Below are 18,584 nucleotides of genomic sequence, written 5' to 3' on the forward strand. Positions count from 1 at the left end.
AAAATGAGGTCATGGAGCTGGAATGACCTGTACACAGGTTGTGGGTGTTTCTTTTTTGGAACAAGAGCAATCCTTTAGGGGGTTTTAGGAAAATTCCAGGAGACTTCAGCATTTAGGAAGGATGCTCCTGGTGTGCAGGACCCCCAGCCAAAGAGGAGCCCTGGGGGGAAACTGAGGCCAGGTCTCCTACAACCAAGTGAATCAAATGGGGGAGATGTTGGCCAAGGAAAAGGAACAGAAGGGATGAGAGCACCACATGGCCATCAGAGAAGACACGGCCATGCCAAACCATCTGCGTGGGGCACTGATGGAGCCGTGGACAGCAATGGGGGCAGAGCGCCCCAGGTGACAGGGAAGGTGGGGTTCTCTTCCATCACTCTGCACCTCATCAGTCACCGGCAGGGCAGAATGAGGACTTCAGTGCCTTTCCTCCCCTTTGTCCTTCTTGGGGGAAGTACTGTAACTGAGCATATGACTGCACTCAAGATATGCTCCACTGCTACTGAAGAAAGGCTGTTTGCTTTACAGGTGTTCCTCACCGACAAATGAGAGTTTCCCATAGGTTAGCAGAAGTCGTGGGGTAGAGAGGTGACAAAGCAAGAAGAGAGGTCAAAGGGCAGGGGCTGTCCTCAGGCTAAAGCAGGGGCATCTGGACACCAAGTAAATGGTCGGCAGAGGGAACAGTCAAGAACTGTCCACGTACCCCGGTCCAGAGTCCGTAAGAGCACCCTGGGTGGGTGAGTCGCCCCGCAGATCAGTCCTTTCCGATGGCAGAGCCTTTCTTTTTCCTACAACGTGCGAGCAAGATTAGGAACATAAGCAGGACATCCGCGCTGCAAACTGAGTAATGAGATTCTCCTAACAAAGAGAGAAAAGTGGCTGGAGCTCTGGCTTCGGATGCCACCTGCATTGAGGTGGGAACCCTCAGATGAGGAACATAAACCCACTCAGAAGAGCCGGGGCTAAGCTTGCCACCCCATTCCCAAGACCCAGCTCCCAGCGAAGGGACCCAGAAGGAATGGAGAAGGTGGAAGCGCCAGAAGAGGAGAGAGAAATGACCCCAGGCCTTTGCAGGCTGTGGCTCTATTGTTAGGGTTACTTTAAGCTCGGTCACACCTGTATGGTGGGGAAAGGTGAGTTCTAGAAGGGTAAAAGCAGGAAGTGAAAGAGAAAAGAAGAAACCTTTTCAAGAAACAAAATACAATCTTCCTTGCCTGTGATCGTGTCCTATCATCACACATTAAGAAATGACCCAAACTGGGCAGCCCGGGTGGCTCAGTGGTTTAGCGCCGCCTTCAGCCCAGGGCCTGGTCCTGGAGTCCTGGGATTGAGTCCCATGTCGGGCTCCCTGCGTGGAGCCTGCTTCTGCCTCTGCCTATGTCTCTGCCTCTCTCTCTCTCTTTGTTTCTCTCTCTGTCTCTCATAAATAAATTAATAAATGCTCTTTAAAAAAAAAAGAAATGACCAAGACAGTAGCATCATCATCAAATAACCCATCATCACATGTGGGATGGAGAGAAGCAGGAAGAGAAGAGCACCACCACTCTCAGACGTAGCACCTTTTGAAAACACCACCATACAGGCCGTCTCCACGATAACTGGGTGACAGGTGGGCAGGCACGGCTCCAGGACCAGGGGAGACGGTCATCCCACAGCTGCCGTGGGGCACGCCACACACCATTACCTGCCACTGAAAGGGCTGCACACAAATTTAATGGGACAAACATTTTTGCCTTAACCGACTCTCCATCCCACCCCCCTCCTCAAGTTCCCCGTGGAAAGGTGGGCAAAAAGGGACCATCTCTGAACAACATGATCTGGAACATGATCTGGAGAAGGGTGAACCTAGGGAATTTCCAGATAGAGTGTATGCATTTTTCCCCCTAAATATTAAAGAATATAGAATTATTGCAGGGAGTGGGGGAAGGAAAAGGAAAACACAGATTTGTGTAAATAAGAAAATAGATCCCACAGAAGCCCACCATCAATAGACAATATTAACATTGGGGTGTGCTTTTTTTTTTATTTTCAAAATGACGCATAGCATCCCGTGTGCACAATTTAGAGACCCAGTATTTTGCATTTAACATCACAGTGTAAGGACCCCGCGTCCTACAAACTGTTGGCAAACGTTGCCCTACGGACGGCATGAGGGATTCCAGTCCGGAGAGCCATACTCTGTCACAGGTACAACCATTGACCACTTTTCTGTTCTGAGACAGATTCTAGTTATTGCAAGTAAAACTACAAAGAACCTTTTTATGCCTAGAGCTTTCCTAAGGTTCAGGCCGACCCGGCAGAGCCGACTTCACACAGTGCATCACACATCAAGGCTGCAGACATTTTAGGGCTTTCCGAAGTGCCTGGTGTGGGTTTGTCCTGGCCCCGGTGGAGCACGCAGGTGCCAGCCCCGCGTTTGCCGGCTGAGCTGAGTCCTGGAATGTCACAGGCCGCGGTCCCCTCCGAGGGCCTCCTGCCCAGGGGAGCACCCAGGCCAAGGCCCAAGAAGGAAGGAGATGGGAGGACGAAGACCAAGCGGAGGGAGCGTCTTCTGGCTCTAGATCAGGAACCTTCTTGCTCTGACCCCCCTGCACCGGTAAGCTGGACCTTATTCCCCAGAGCTCTCACGGGACTGGAATTTGCAAGTTTCCCGGGCTCATGGGGGCCTCCCACGCTTGTGGGCAGCTGCTGTGACATTTGCTGGCAGGTCACTCAGGCGCTGTGATGTTTGGCCTTCGTGGCCCGTGCCAGCGCCCCGAGGACTTTGGAGTGGCCCTGCCAGGGCGTGGGTGGCTCCAGCGACAGCCTCCCGCGGGCCTGGGCTGCACCTGCCACATGCACAGCCGCACCTGCAGCTCGGAGCTGAACACCCGGTCCACCCGGTGGGCAGGTGGGTGCTCCTGGATGCCAGCGCGGGGATGCGGGGACACAGCTGGGGGCGGGGGAGCGTGCGCGCCGCAGCCACAAGGAGTCTGCTGGGGTTTTGAGCGTCTCTAAGTTACTGTTTGCAGCTGCAAACAGTAGGGACATTTGTCCTGGCTTTCCGCCGAGGGTGGGGGTCCCCCGGAATGCCTTTCTCGGGGCCGCAGCGGCTTCTAGCCTGCCTCCTGCAAACTCCCGCAGGAAGGGAGATCTGTCTGTCTGTCTCTGTCTGTCTGTCTGTCTGTCGGGCTGGCTGGCAATCGTGGCAATGCGGACTTTCTGCCGGCTGGAGCCTACCCGGCGAGATCCGAGATGCAGGCAGCGGAGGGCCGGGCGGGGGCTCGGCGGGGACCCCTGGGGACAGGGCGGGGCGCCCTCGGGCTCCGGGAGGCCCCGCCCGCCTGCCCGCCCCCCCCCCGCCCCCCGCCCGGGGAGGGCGCAGCCTCGGGCTCGGCCGGCGGACCCGCTGCGCACCGGCTGCCTCGGCGCCCCGGACCCGGTAAGTCCAGGCTCCCCACCCTGATGGGGCTCCAGCACCCGGCCTCAGCACCCCGCCGCCCCCCGGACCCGGAGGCCCGCCGGGATGGAGGATGGGTCGCGCCTCCTCTCCCTCTGCGGGGCTTCACTTAGAGCCGCACGCCTAGAGAACTGTCTCACCACCATGTCACAGCCACATTTCCCCATTTTTATGAAATCTCAGGCATTCTTGTAGAAAACTTGGGAAAAACCTAAAAGCACCCAAAGAAAACTAAAACCGCCCGCGCTCCCAGTCCCCACTGGGTTTCAAAGACCTCACCCAGCTCAGGCAATACTGCCATACACACCCGGCCTCTGAGGGGCCTTTCTAATTTGGGAGCCAGGAAGGTTCTTGGGCCTTGGCATCTCCCTGGGGAAGAAGCGTGGGACTTGCAGAACATTGTTGGTATCTTGTCTTGATCGTGGTAATTGGGGAAAATGTGGAACTTCTGCAAGAAAGTTGACCGAGTAGCTGTCGTATGGATGTCCTGGATCTATCACCTGTTACACTGTCCTTGCCTGGATTTTTTAACCTAGTGTGTGAACTGTTAACCTACTGTATGTGAACTGTTTGTTTTGAGACCACATTTAGGTTTAAGATGGAGCTTCTGGTTCCATTAAGGAAGGTTCTGGTCAGTAACCATTTATGTTCCCGGTGGTGGGGAACTTTGCTGTGATCACCCGGCTGTTTAAAATCATATATGGTGATTTGCTGGAAAGCACCTAGACTCCCATCTATGGATTGGTTGGTTTTTCTTTTTTTTTTTTTTGCTTTTGTTTTTAGATTTTATTTATTGATTCATGAGAGACACACACAGAGAGAGGCAGAGACACAGGCAGAGGGAGAAGCAGGCTCCCCATGGGGAGCCCGATGTGGGACTCGATCCCAGGACCCCAAGATCATGCTCTTGAGCCAAAGGCAGATGCTCAACCACTGAGCCACTCAGGCATCTCTGATCTATGGATTGATTGTTAGGGAGGGAACCCGAACCTGCTTTCTGTGGTCTATTTCATATATTCATCAGGGATGAGCTAAGGATGGGTCCGAGGAAGGCATTCTCCCTTTTAAGAATATCTCCAGAGGTCTGGCTTTTGACAGGTTCTTAGAAAGTCGATTGTTTTGAAAATAAAGTACGCTGTGAAGACAGCAGAGGGACTCACTCTTGTCATCCTAAGTCTCTGAAGGTATAGCTGGTGATTTCAGGGCTTTTTGGTAATTGAATGGGACATTTATTCATTCATGCATTCATCCATGCATGCCTGCATTCCATGAATATTTATTGCACTCCTACCACATGCCAGATACTGTTCTAGGCCTTGAGATATATGCAGAATGACACATGCAAACATCCCTGCCCTCAAAAGCTTGCGTTTTGGTGGAGAAGACAAACAAGCAATGGACATAATAAATAAGAAAACCATATTACAGTGGCAGTTATTAAGTAATATGGAAAAAAGAAAGCAGGTTATGGGTTATCAGGAGTGGAAGGGACAGGATAAAAATTCAGCTATACCGTCAATAATTACTGACTGCCCTAAATCTTTTTAGAAATAAAGTAGTTTGTGGATACATATCTAACTATGTTAATAATAATAATAAATACGTTAATCAGATTAATAATAATAAAATATATTTTAATATACAAAATAAATAATACTACAAAATAAATATAAATACAAATAGTTTACGTTTTATTATGTAAAAACATACATTATATTGAAAGAGGTTTCCATTTGGCTATCCCCAATTTTATTTTATTTTTTTATGATAGACATAGAGAGAGAGAGGCAGAGACACAGGCAGAGGGATAAGCAGGCTACATGCAGGGAGCCCAATGCAGGACTCGATCCCGGGACTCCAGGATGGCGCCTGGGCCAAAGGCAGGCGCCAAACTGCTGAGCCACCCAGGGATCCCCTACCCCCCAATTTCTTTCAAGACTGTATCATGCCTTATTGGTTATTTGCACTTGCAATCACATTGTAGTTGTATTGGATTTAATACTTGGCACCCCCACTTAATTCAGGAATCTCTTATGGAATGAGTCTGGGTGCTGGCGTGGGGACAAGGTGAGCAAGATCATCCCTGACCTTCCTGAGCTCCTGGAAAGAAATGCCCAGACAAGTCTATAAATTATTGTGAAATAAATTAGAATCTGAGTGGTATAGACAAGGCGCCATGGGATCAAAGAAGGGGAGGGGCATTTGCCCCCAGGTTGGCAGAGGAGTAGGCATTTGGAGGACCAGCAGGATTTTGACAATCAAATATGGCAGTCGTGCCTCCCTTGTGGAGAGAGCTGCAAAATTTAGAGGTGGCAAAATTGGGGGTTTGTTCTGTGCCTCACAGAACCTTGTGGTAGTATAGTCAAGGGAGATTCTAGTATGCCCAGTTTTTGGATAAGAAAACTTCGGCTTCTCGAATTTATTCAATCTGATAGTCCATCTGCCCTCCTTCTATGTGACTTCAGCTGCCCTCTGGAGGCTGGGAATCCTCCCATCAATTCCTCACACCAGAATGCTTATCCTTTTTCCCATATTGGGTTTGGCTGGGTCCCTCTCACCAGCTCACTGGTTCACATTTCCACCCTTCATACCCTGGAAGGGTCTAGGGGCCCCGTTGGCTTTTTATTTTTTCTTCCTAGAGGTAAATATGTTTTCAGAATTTATTGAGAGTAAGATGAACATAATTGATAATTGCTTCCAAGGAAATCATGCTTGCAGAATTCTTAACTTGATAAGATCATATTCACCAAAATTAGGCTAACCCATAATTGGTTTTACCCTAATTCTGCTTCCTGAAGCAAGTAAAGCCTAATGATTATTTCAAGACTGAAGAAATGCTTATTAAGGAATGCTGTTAAGATGATAGGAATGGGGGTGCCTGGGTGGCTCAGTTGGTTAAGCATCTGCCTTTGGCTCAGGTCATGATCCCAGGGCCCTGGGATTGAGTCCCACATTGGACTCCCTGTTCAGTGGGGAGTCTGCTTCTCCCTCTCCCTCTTCCCCAGCTTCTGCTCTCTTTGAAATAAAGAAAAAAAAAAAAAAAAAAAAAGAAGCCGTGCAGAATCTTAGCATCTCTCCAGATCTCAAATCTGAATCTGCATTAAAAAAAAAAAAAAAGAGGTTAGGAACGTTATGCCTGTTTACCAAGATAAGTAAACTGAGGTCCAGGGGAGCCCTGTGTTTTATCTAGGCTTGAGCCAGGGCTGCAGCTCAGATCTCTAAGCTCTGTATCAGACACTCTCTCTTCTCTCCCCCACCCCCCAGCATCAATCCCTCTGAGCAGAAGTTTGGTTGGAGTCAGCCCACAAAAGCCTTGGGTGCTCAGTAAATGCTTAAGAAAGAAGGAAAGGTGGCAGTGCTAGGAAATCTGTTCTAAAAGCCTCCAGGTCATTATCAGTGCTGACAGACGATGTAGCTGGAGGAGGGAGAAATGCAAAAGGGGCAGTGTGTGCCAGGACAGCGTGACATCACTCACTGCCCCCTTCTCCTCTGGGTGCAGCTGGGGGCCTTCCAGAATCCCAGGGTGGTGGAGACCCAGTTGGACTCCATTTCTAGCTGTTAGCTCAGCTCACCTGCCCAGAACGCTGTACCCAGGGTAGTCGACTTCCAGCAGACCACTAGCTCTGGCCCTAAGCTTTGAAGAGAAAAGAAAATCATACTAACCTTGATTGGGGGCAGTATCTAATCTGCATGAGGAATCTCAAACCCAGGATGGAGCAGAAACTTCTAGAAACCCCCTCTTTCTAGGCCCAGTAAGGTCAGTCTGAGAATGTTCAGCACAGGTTGGCCGTAAGACTGGTTGTGTTTGGAGTTTGACCTCCCTGGTTCCTACTGCTTCTGCCTCCCACAGCCCGCTTGTCACTGTACAAGCTATGAAAATCTGTGTTCTCTCCTGTCAAGGAGGGGTCTTCTGATGGCATCTTTAGGTCACAAGCTAGTCTTCATCTGGGTAGACCTGGTGGCCAGGTCCTCTGTCCCTTTGACCTTAAATATAGAATCCGTTCCCTCCCTACAAAGTCCTGAGAACTCCTTTTTCTGTACTAATAGAATGTGAGTTCACGGCTACAAGACTGAATTCTAGATGTATTTTTGATAAGAGACATGACCTTGGGCAGGTCAGCTCAACTCTGTGGATCCCAGTTTCCTGTAAGTTAAGATTGCTGGCTTACTTGCTCTTCAAATCCATGTGAGTCCAGTAGTCTGCCACACAGGCCACAGGGCAGTGCGTTGGCATTATAATGGAAGTGAACTTGGAAGAATGAGACATAAACCCCCAGCTGACATGCAGATTGAGTTCGTTTACATCATGCTGACTATGAAGAGCACATTGCCAAACTCATTTTGAGACTCATTACACAGAACACCACGTGGCCCAGCATGCAGGCCTTCGGGGCACAGAGGGCATTTCGCAAAAGCAATACAATAAATTAAATGTAAAGGAAGAAGAAGATTTCTCTTTAAAAATTCAGAGTCGTTGCTTGAAAGGCAGTTGATGAACTTGGCTTTTCGGGGCCTGGCATTAAGGCTCTGACAGGCTCCACATAATTTAAGCTGCCAGCGTGAGTTAGGCAGGAGGCAGCTGGGGTTACAGTGAGGCTTGAGAGTTTCTCTCTGCCACTTCTCTTCAGGTTCCATCAGGGACATAGGAGACCGAAAAAGAAAATCTAAAAAACAAATGAGATTGGAAAATTGTTTTATGAAATCATTTCTCTGCTCATCAAATTCTTCCTAGCACCTTGCAGCAGGAAAGATGGGTCAGTTTCCTAAGGTTCCATAGTCCCGTGGGTCTCAAGCTTGGCTACAAATTAGGATCACCTAGGAAGCTTTATGCCAGAAAGCCAGGACATCACAGTCTTTGAAGGAGGGATCCAGGCCATCAGTATTTTTTTGAAGTTCTCCAGGTGATTTTTTTTTTAAGATTTTATTTATTTATTCAGGAGAGACACAGAGAAAGAGGCAGAGACACAGGCAGAGGGAGAAGCAGGCTCCATGCAGGGAGCCCGATGGAGGACTTGATCCCAGGATCCCAAGATCCCAGGATCACGTCTTGAGCCAAAGGCAGATGCTTAACCCAGGTGCCTCTCCAGGTGATTCCAGTAGGTCACAAGTGGGGGTCCTTGGACCAGGAGTATCTGTAGTACCTGTGAATCTCTTGGAACTGCAAATTCGCAGGCCCCACACCGGCCATTCTAGATCAGAAACTCTGGGGGTGGAGCCCAGCACTCTGCATTTCTAGAAGGTGATTCTAAAACATGCCAGGGGCACCTGGGTGGCACAATTGGTTAAGCAACTGACTCTTGGTTTTGGCTCAGGTAGTGATCTCAGAGTCATGAGAAAAAACCCATGTCGGGCTCTGTGCTCAGTGCAGAGTCTGCTTAAGACTCTCCTCCGGGGCACCTGGGTGGCTCAGTCATTTAAGTGGCTGCCTTCAGCTTGGGTCATGATCCTAGGGTGCTGGGATCGAGCCGCACATCGGGCTCCCTACTCCATGGGGAGCCTGCTTCTCCCTCTCCCTCTGCCTGGCTCTCCCTGCTTGCATTCTCTCTCTCTGTGTCAAATAAATAAAATATGAAAAAAAAAAAGACTCTCCCTCTCCCTCTGCTCCTCCCACCCTGCAAAACAAAACAATCTGAAAGAAAGAAAGAAATGTAAAGCATGCCAAAATTTGAGCACCACCACCTGAGAGCAAGGCTGAGGACGGTTGGCCTGGCAGGTTTTCAAAGCAGATGTTTCTGGTTGCTTCCTCTGGCCACAGAAAAGTCCGTCTGGTTTTAAGTAACAGATCTTCTCTGTGATCCCCACCCCCCCATGTGGATTAGCTGCAGGAGTTGCTGTTAAATCAACTTGCTATGTGAAGCTATTGGTTCTAAACTAATTAACCTCTGGAGGTTGTCCACCATAATTCTAGTCTCATGTGGTCCTGAAGTGATAAGAATGCTCTGATAGTCATTGGTAGCAGGATTCCCTGCTTGTGGTCATTCTGTGTTCTTTAGGGGAAAAAATTACATTATCAGCTCAAGGGCTGTGTATTTTCAGGGGGCAGGGTTCTGTGCATTCATAAGTGTTCTGAAGTCATTTAAAAAGAAAATGTGGGACATGTTTGGAAAGCTCAGCTGCCTGCAACCTCGCCCTGAGTGATTTCCAGCAGACTAGCAGCTCTGCATCTAAGCTTCGAAGAAAAAAAAAAGGTAACCAAACAATTCCTACCTACTGCCATGGCTAGAATGGGGCAAAATGCTGGTTTTGTAGAACAATCAGTACCTGGAAGTCTCTTGAGCCTATGCAGCTTAACCTGTTCTAACACATCTCAGGGCAGACTCAAAAGCCCCGGAGATGTCCAGAAAACCCATAAACCCCTCTGTTTCTCTTTCATGAGGAGCTTCTCCACAGGGTAGAGAGAGCCATGGTGGGCAGCCCTGGAAGAGCCAGACCTAAAACCCCAAACTCCGAATCCCTGGGCTGGTTCTATTTTTCTTTCTTTCTTTCTTTTTTCTTTCTTTCTTTCTTTCTTTCTTTCTTTCTTTCTTTCTTTCTTTCTTTCTTTCTTTCTTTCTTTCTTTCTCTTTCTTTCTTTCTTTCTTTTTCTTTCTTTCTTCTTTCTTTCTTTCTTTCTTTCTTTCTTTCTTTCTTCTTTCTTTCTTTTCTTTCTTTTCTTTCTTTCTTTCTTTCTTTCTTTCTTTCTTTCTTTCTTTCTTTCTTTCCTTTCTTTCTCTTTCCTAGATTTTATTTATTCATTGAGAGAGAGAAATAGAGAGAGCATGTGCACACAAGCAGGGAGAGGGGTAGAGAAAGCATGCAGGACTCGATCTTAGGAACCTGAGATCATGACCTGAGCTGAAACCGAGTCAGATGCTTAATCAACTGAACCACCCAGGTGCCCCAGGGCTGATATTTCCTAATGAGCTGGAAAAAACCAATCCACTCACACTCAGGACCCTAAGTTCACAGCACTATGATAGGGTTTCTTTCCATCCACAGGGTATTCGGTGCTGGAACACACCACCCCTTGCACATCACCCCCTAGGACGCCCGAGAGTACCTTAGTCTGACTAGTTGTGCAAACCACGAGGCACCAGTGGTAGCAAGTGTCTGATTTTTCCAGGTCCACAGGAGGACAGGGATGTTTTCTGTCCCTTTGTTTTATGGAGTTAGTGGGCACAGCAGCATCCAGTTCTGGGGCAGCAGGCAGAGAAAGGAAGTGGGTGTGTGCCATGGGTACCGTGCACGTTCAGACGTAAAGGAAGGCAGGCACACGGAGTAGCCGAGGTGGCTGTAAAGCCATGGCAGAGAGGAAAGAGAGGCAGATACATAACCCAGCACCACTTACATGGCTTAGCTCCGGCCGCCGTAACAAAATCCCACAAACTGGGGGCTTACACCACAGACGTATATTTTCTCATCATTTGGGAGGGTCTAAGTCCAAGATCAAGATTCTGGAAGGGTTTGGTTCTTGGTGAGAGCTCTCTTCCTGGTTGCCTTCTCATAGCATCCTTGCATGGGAGAGATTTCTCTTTCTTATTATAAGAGCATCGTCCTAGCGGGTTATGGTCCCGACTGTAATGATCTCCTGTAACCTCAATTAACCTCCTGAAGACCTTGTCTCCAGGTGCAGCCACATTGGGGGTTAGGGCTGAACAAAATTCAGTCCATAGCACATAAACCAAGACACACACACACACATACAACACAGTGTGTATATTAGAGGAACTCCTTCTGGGGGTTTCCGAGGAGGTAGACGGTGGCAGTGGTGAGTGGAAATAAGGGGGAACCAACTGATTACTTGATCAATCCAGAGAGGTGCTGTGCAGACTCAAGGTGGCACATGCCAGGGACTCAGGTGGATGTTCGGGCACCCCTCTCCCTTGAGATTTCAAAAATCTGTGCATGTGTGGGTAGGTTTGGGCCGGTACGTGCTTTCTGAGTCCAGATTGCACTTTTCTTCCAGAAAGCTTTCTCGGAAAGTTCGAGCTCCTGCAGCAGAACCTTTAAGCCCAGGATGATTCCATCGAATGCCACCGAGGTGATGCCCTTTCTGACCACACTGTGGCAGGGGACAGTTGAAGAGGGCGGCAACAACATGTCAGGCCTGGCCCGCAGGTCGCCCAGCCGTGATGACAGCCAGCTGGCGGCGCTCTACGTGCTCATGGTGCTTGGCTTCTTCGGCTTCTTCACCCTGGGCATCATGCTGAGTTACATCCGCTCCAAGAAGCTGGAGCACTCCCACGACCCGTTCAACGTATACATCGAGTCTGACACCTGGCAGGAGAAGGACAAGGCGTATTGCCAGGCCCGGGTTCTGGAGAGCTACAAGGCATGTTATGTCATCGAAAACCAGCTGGCCGTCGAACGCCCCAACACACACCTTCCCGAGATAAAACCTCTGTCCTGACCCCACAGTCGGTTAAAACTGGACAAATCTTACTTGGCAATCTGATTTTTCTAATCACGTGCCTTTTATATTCTTTATTGTAGGGATGTAATTGGGTTTTTTGGTTTTTGGTTTTTTTTTTTTTTTTTTTTTTTTTTTTTTTTTTTTTTTTTTTTTGCTCTTGTAAGGGGTGAAGGATGGATTCATGACACTATTTCTCTAAAATCACATTTCTTCTGTGATGGCTGCCAGCTGTTCCCCAGTATCTGTCTCTGCCTTGTTAATTTTAGCAGCATTCCAGCGATCACGACCTCTGAGAATAAAAGCTGTATTTCCCAGACTCCCTTGCAGCTAGCAAGGTCATTTAATGACATTCCGGCCTGTAGACATGGGAGGGATTCTTGAGAAGGAAAGGGTGTGTCTCCCACTTCCCTCCCCTTCCCCTTCCCAGTGGCTGGATGGGGATGAGGTCATGAGCCAGCTTTGACTCTGGAAAAGGACAGCATCCTCTCGGGTGGTAGAGCAGCAAGTCTAGGTCCCTGGGCAATGTCACAGGGCAGGGTCTCTCTGCCTTCCTGCTCACTCGCCAGCTCAGGCATTATGGGAAAGAGAAACTGATCTTCCTTGGGCCTCTTGTTATTTTGGTTCTTGTCAAAATGACAAAGTCAATATCCTAATAATATCCTATTTTATGGGATGGAGACCAGAGGCATAAGATTGCCTTATTTGTCCCAAGCATCCTCCCTGCTCTTGTTACGGGACAATACCACTCTGCTTTTGTCACGAATGCCCTCACTATGGTGGCTCTGGCCTTCTCTTCCTTCCTGCCTCCTGCCCCCCTACCTTATATCCACCCTTCACACGTTCCCCCTCAACCCCAAACACACATTCACAGCCATATCCACACATGCACACACACAGACACACACACACACAGACACTTCCTACTCACACATGTCAATTTCTGAAAAATTCACTTAACTACAGGACTGAGATGCTGGAGAAAAAATTTCCACCTCAGAATGTGTACCAAGGGGAAGGGGTTCAGTTATCATGGCAGAAGGGAGGGGTGCACCCATCACCCCGGAACCCAGGAGAAGGAGCAGGTATGGGTAAGTGGCAACACTGGGATTGGGGGGGGCAGGGCCTTTTGAGGCCATGTGTCCACTGTGGTTGAATTGTGTCCCAGCCAAAAGACATGTTCAGGTCCTACCCCTGGTACCTGTGAATGTGACCATACTTGGAAATTGGGTCTTTGCAGATGTAATCAGACTACAGTGAGGTCATTGGGGTGGGCCCACATCCAATATGAATGATGTTCTTATAAGAAGTGGGAAATCAGGTCAGGGACACATGGGGAGAACTCTCGTGAAGACAGGCAGAGATTGGACTGACACACCTGTGAGCCAAGGATGGCCAACAATTGACGGCCACCCCCAGACTGGGAGAAGCAAGGAGGGGAGCTCTCCTACAGGCTTCACTGGAAGCATGGCCCTACCACACCATGATTTCAGATTTCTGGCCCCCAGAACTATGACACAAGTAGTGCCCTCATCCCCACCCCTAGAGACAGCAGCTTTCCTCTCCACTCTCCTTCTCCCTGTGGGACAGAAGAGTCTCTGGGAATCTTTCCTCACAGATGAGAGAGGGAGAAGGGATTAGGGTGGAGGTGTGGTGCTGGGGCTATTGTTTGGGGCAATAGAAGAAAGCCTTCTTAGCGTGAGCCGACCTTCGAGAATCCCAGAGAACATGTGCCTTGCATTCAGACCATTTCTCCAGCAGCTGCATTAAGTGCTCAGGGACATCCTGAATGCTTGCCCATTCCTGAGAAGGATGGAATATTTAAGTAAAATATAACTTTTGGAAACCCGTACAGAGAATAAATTAAAAGCAACACATAAGCATCGTTGGCCATATTCAGTGGACAAATCGGGCCCAGTTCACTGCAGCTCTGGCTTCATGGGCTAGACAGTCGTGCCTTCAGGCAAGCTTGGGGTTTAGGACATCTCTGGGGCAGAGGTCTGGTGTAGACTAGTCTCCGTGATGATGGTTCTGTGGTTCAGAATCCTTTGAAATCTAATGAAAGCTATGATCCCCCATACCCGAGAAATGCACACGGACGCATCTTGCCCAACATCTCAGGGTGTCATGGGCCCCTGGAAGCCCTCCCACAACTGCTTGCCCTCATGGACCCTGTGAATTATCTGCTTCCAACAGATAAACGCTGCCCACAGGAAAGGCAGGCCGGCCGGGATCACGGGTTTGGAGAGGGACCCAGAATGTGAGTCAGAGCCGCTGGCACAGCGACTGGTACCCCAGGCACTCCAGCTCGTGCTTACCCCTGGTTTACTCTCCCCCACTGGGATTCCTGTGACTTTTAAGGCAGGGGGACACCCTATGATCTGTAGTCCTCCCAGTCCTCAAGGGACCAGATACTCAGCACCCTCCCCTCGGTACCCCTCAAAAGCTTTTATAAGCTTTCAAATGTTTGTGAGCACACGTTAAAATTTGGTTTCACATGCACTCGGCATGTCTGGGTACTGCTCCGAGCTCTTTAGAAACGGAATCTCAATATTTTGTATGCAGTATTTTATGTGTTCACCGGGTAGGACAACGTGACTGGGAGGAATTACGTTCTTTTAAAAAATTAAAGTCTTGTGGGATCCCTGGGTGGCTCAGCAGTTGAGCCCCTGCCTTGGGCCCAGGGTGTGATCCTGGAGCCCCGGGATCGAGTCCCACGTCCAGCTCCCTGCGTGGAGCCTGCTTCTCCCTCTGCCTGTGTCTCTGCCTCTCTCTCTCTCTCTCTCTCTCTGTGTCTCTCATGAATAAATGAATAAAATCTTTAAAAAAATTAAAGTCTTTCATCATGATCTGTGGTGTGTGTTTTCTTCAAATCATAATGACACTTTAAGGAATGGATGTGGGTTCCTGGGAGGCTCTGGCGAGCAGCCCCAGCCCATGGGTAGCTAAACTCTGCCGTCAACCCCTCGTGTCTACGGATAGAAAGCAAAGAGAGCAAAGCCAGCCATCTGGGAATGCAGACGCTGCCTTAATGGACTTGTGGGGTTTTAAGAGAAGCTGGAAATGCAGATATTTATTTGAAATCTCTCGATTTTTAAATGTTGGCACCTAGTTCCAGTTTTCTTAAAAAAAAATGTGTAAGCCAAACAAACAAAAAAATGACCTTGAGTTGAATTCTACCCAAAGACCACTGATTTACTACCTCTGCTGTAAAGGGGAAGAACAGCTGCCAGCAGGCCCAGGTCACACTCGCTAGAAAGCAGAGTCGGGGAGGGGTGCCTGCATCTGAAAGGCTGACTGCCTGGCCTTGGTGGCAGAAGCAGGTGGAATCACTCCCCCAAAGTGTGGTCCTGGCCACTGAAGCCTCAGTCCCAGCCCCATGATGAGACTCTGGCTCAGGCTGTCTTCATCTGGCACCATGAGGACACCCATTCATCAGCCCCTCCCATTCGGATGTCAGGCCTCTCTCTCACTCGGTCACTGCGCAAGGATACGATACAACTCCGATTTTGCCCCTCAGGCTCTTGGGAATTAGTTGTGAAGGTCCATCTTGGGGAGGTGGATCCACTCCCTACGTGCAGACAGATCAGGCTTTGGAGCCTCTTCTGAGATTGAGGGCTGAGCGTGGACCTGGGTGAAGTAGCCAGATGAGGAATGTCATTTCCACCTCCATGTCTCTGGAGCCACTTGGCCTGGTTGGCAGGTAAACGTTTCCAGTGTAGACAGGACATGTGCAATTCATTGGATAGTTGCCCTAGAAGAGTTAGTTCCAAGAAGGTTAACTAGACCTCCAGGAGGTTCAAGGACACACCCAAGGTCATTGGTCCTTTAAGGGAGAACCCAGCAGGAGCTCTGCTTCCCTAATTTTGGGCCCCAGTTCCTCACCCTCCTCCAGCTGCTTTAAAGGCTAAGGGCTTCTAGAGGCCTTGAGGTGGGACAGGTAATCGCCCTTAGCCACCCAGGAACAGAGACTTAGTGAACACTGCAGGGGATTTTATTCTTTTGCATACACTAAGTCAGCCTGAGCATTTTTTGGAGGATATCATTCAGTAACATCAGACAACTTACCCTCAAAAAGGATCCTTTTTTTTTTTTTTTTTAAGATTTTATTTATTTGAGAGAGAGAGTGAGCACAAGCAGCAGGAGTGGCAGGCAGAGGCAGAGGGAGAAGCAGGCTCCCCGCTGAGCTAGGATCCCGATGCGGGGCTTGATCCCAGGACCCTGAGATCATGACCTGAGCTGAAGGCAGACACTTAGCCTGCTGAGCCACTCAGGTCCTCCTCAAAAAGGATCCTAATACCATCCGTGCTGTATACCCAGAGGTCTGCTTAGAAAGACAAGGTAGTCCTCCAGCATATCAGCCAAGCCCTTAAAAAAAAAAAAAAAAATTAAAAAGAGCAAACCAAGCCAAAAGGAAGGCAAGCTGCCAAATATGAGAATATGCTTTGAACTCTTGCCTTTGCACTGGCCCTGAGCTTCAATCTCCCCTCAGGACGCTGTTATAACCCAACAGCAGTCACACCAAGAGTTAGAAATGAGCCCACAGGCAGAAATCATTGCTGTGGATTCCACAGACTTTAAATTCCCAGGCAAGGCTGCCCTGATGCATGTGGCGAGCTCGCTCTCTCTCGCTCTCTCCCCCTCTCTCTCTCGATTACACCCTATCTTAGACCCACATCGTCAGATGACTTCTCTGTGGGCACAAATGAGACATAAACATTAAATCAGACTAAGAGATAACCAAAGGCTGTAGAGCTGCAGCCAGGTATGGAGATTTCTGAAAATCCTCGGGTCAGGCCTGGAGTGTGCAGGCCCTGCGGGCGCGGCTGCCCCCTGGCGGTGGCGTGGGGGATAGGTCTCCACGTCGGGATGCCCGGAGCACCTGGAGCCAGGTGGATGCAGGCCTGGGGCTGCGCCAGGTGCTCCCAGTGGGCTTCACACACTCCTGGGAGACCACGCTTCCTTTCACCTGTCGAGTTCCTCCAGACAGGGCTCACCGAGGGGCCCCTTCATGAAACAGGAAGATGGAAGTCTGGAAAGAGAGAGGCGGTCTCCAGGAAGAGTCTTCTCTGGGCAGGGCCCCCCACCCCCAGGGCTCAGAATTCTTGAGAAGGCACTAGGATCCCTTCTCCTTTCCTTTGTGCTGGAATCTGCTCATCCCCTCCCCATTTCCAGAAACGACTCTTTATTTTTTTTTTAATATTTTATTTATTTATTCATGAGAGAAAGAGAGAGAGAGAAGCAGAGACACAGGCAGAGGGAGAAGCAGGCTCCATGCAGGGAGCCTGACCTAGGACTCGATCCCTGGTCTCCAGGATCACGCCCTGGCCTGAAGGCGGCGCTAAACTGCTGAGCCACCTAGGGATCCCCAGAAATGACTCTTTATCATCCTTCCCAGCTTGGGAAAATGGTGTCTCACTTAGACCCAAGCCCGTTTCAGCTCCAGGCCTGTGACCATTTGTGCTCTGCATGGAGAGAGGACTTGGGTGGGCTTTACTCCACACTTGGGTAACCTCAGAGCGCCTCTGACCATTTTCACCTCCTCTTCACCCCGGTGGGGAGGGAGGGATTCTTACCCCAGCGCTATGGGGATGGGGACCACTCCGCACCCGACCCTGGGCAGAGAGGCCGATAGCAGGCTGTTGGGAGGAGGCGCCGTGTGCCTCGGATGGGCCACCCGGGCTTGTGCTTGGGGACAGAACGCACAGGCAGGGCTGTGAGAGGCGGGCTTGGTGGCATGAAGGGGGGTTGGCCCGGTGCCCTCAGGAGGCCAGAATGGGCTTGTGTGACAATTCCATGAGCTGGGAGGGAGCTGGAGCCCGTGACTCAGGCCTCAGCAGGCTCTGAGCTTCTGTGCTTGGAAGGGGTGCTGGCTGGAGGACCCTCTCCACAGGGGCAGAGTGGAGGCGACCCTGCGGCCAGACCTTTCACAGCCTTCAGGTTACACCAGGCGTCAAGGTGGCACATGCCATTGAGCTGTAATTTCAGGCCATGCACCACCGCCGGGGACATCTAGGCAGGTAGTGCAGTGAGTGGGGTGCTGAGCCAGGGGGTGAGTGGAGGCGAAATCCAGCCCCTGCTCCTCCAGCCAAGTTGTGGGCTCTGGAGCGGAACTGTGGCTGCTGACAGAAGGGGTGCCTTTCTCCAACTCACTCCAAGGACACCGTTTGGGCTTGTAGGGCTGTGACCAGCACTGACTTTCATTTCCTTTGTACCTGCCACACCTGCCACTGAGTGTGGACTCACAGTTTCAAAGATACGATGTGGTGGGAGGGCATGCTGGAGGTGAGCTGGGTGGGTTCACGGCCCTCCCTCCCCACCCGTGGGGTCAGGAAGGCTTCCCCCAGGAGGACGGAGGTGGCTCCAAGGTAACTAGGCAGCACAAGGCCTTGAAGCAGCAGGAAGAATGGAGGATGTGCCTGCTTTCGGGAAAACCCGGGAGATCCAGAGGAGAGAACCCAGCTTTCCAGGCTGCTTTATAAATATGGCTTTTAGGTGAGAATTCAGTGATTCTATTAGTTTTTCTAAGGCTACTGTAACCACTTACACAAAATCGGTGACTTGGAATGATAAGAACTTATTCTCTCACAGGTCTGGAGCCTGGGAATCTAAAATCTAGGTGTCAGCAGGGCTGTACGCACTTCCTCTGAAGGCTTGGCAGGGAGGGGGGGTGTCCTTCCTGCCTCTTCCAGCCTCTGGAGGACCCAGGCACTCCTTGGCTAGTGGGTGCCTCACCCCAGCCTCTGAGTCTGGCTT

The 18,584-nt window shown here is 50.1% G+C and overlaps 1 protein-coding gene across 4 annotated transcripts; it reads left to right on the forward strand.

Moving 5' to 3' along the window:
* The first annotated feature begins 2,493 nt into the window (after positions 1 to 2,493).
* On the forward strand, positions 2,494 to 12,147 carry KCNE1 (potassium voltage-gated channel subfamily E regulatory subunit 1). 4 transcript variants are annotated; one of them, XM_041734706.1, is made up of 3 exons: positions 2,801 to 2,890; positions 9,476 to 9,627; positions 11,385 to 12,147. In XM_041734706.1, the coding sequence occupies exon 3, from the start codon at positions 11,436 to 11,438 to the stop codon at positions 11,826 to 11,828; it is 393 nt and encodes a 130-aa protein (XP_041590640.1). In that variant the 5' UTR covers positions 2,801 to 2,890; positions 9,476 to 9,627; positions 11,385 to 11,435; the 3' UTR covers positions 11,829 to 12,147. The 4 variants fall into 4 exon arrangements, with proteins under 4 accessions (XP_041590637.1, XP_041590638.1, XP_041590640.1 ...); XM_041734703.1 differs by lacking the exons at positions 2,801 to 2,890; positions 9,476 to 9,627 and adding an exon at positions 2,494 to 2,596; XM_041734704.1 differs by lacking the exon at positions 9,476 to 9,627 and having other exon boundaries at positions 2,745 to 2,890.
* The last annotated feature ends 6,437 nt before the right edge of the window (positions 12,148 to 18,584 follow it).

The sequence above is a fragment of the Vulpes lagopus genome, chromosome 20 (genome assembly GCF_018345385.1).
Source record: "Vulpes lagopus strain Blue_001 chromosome 20, ASM1834538v1, whole genome shotgun sequence".
Classification (NCBI taxonomy): Eukaryota; Metazoa; Chordata; class Mammalia; order Carnivora; family Canidae; genus Vulpes; species Vulpes lagopus.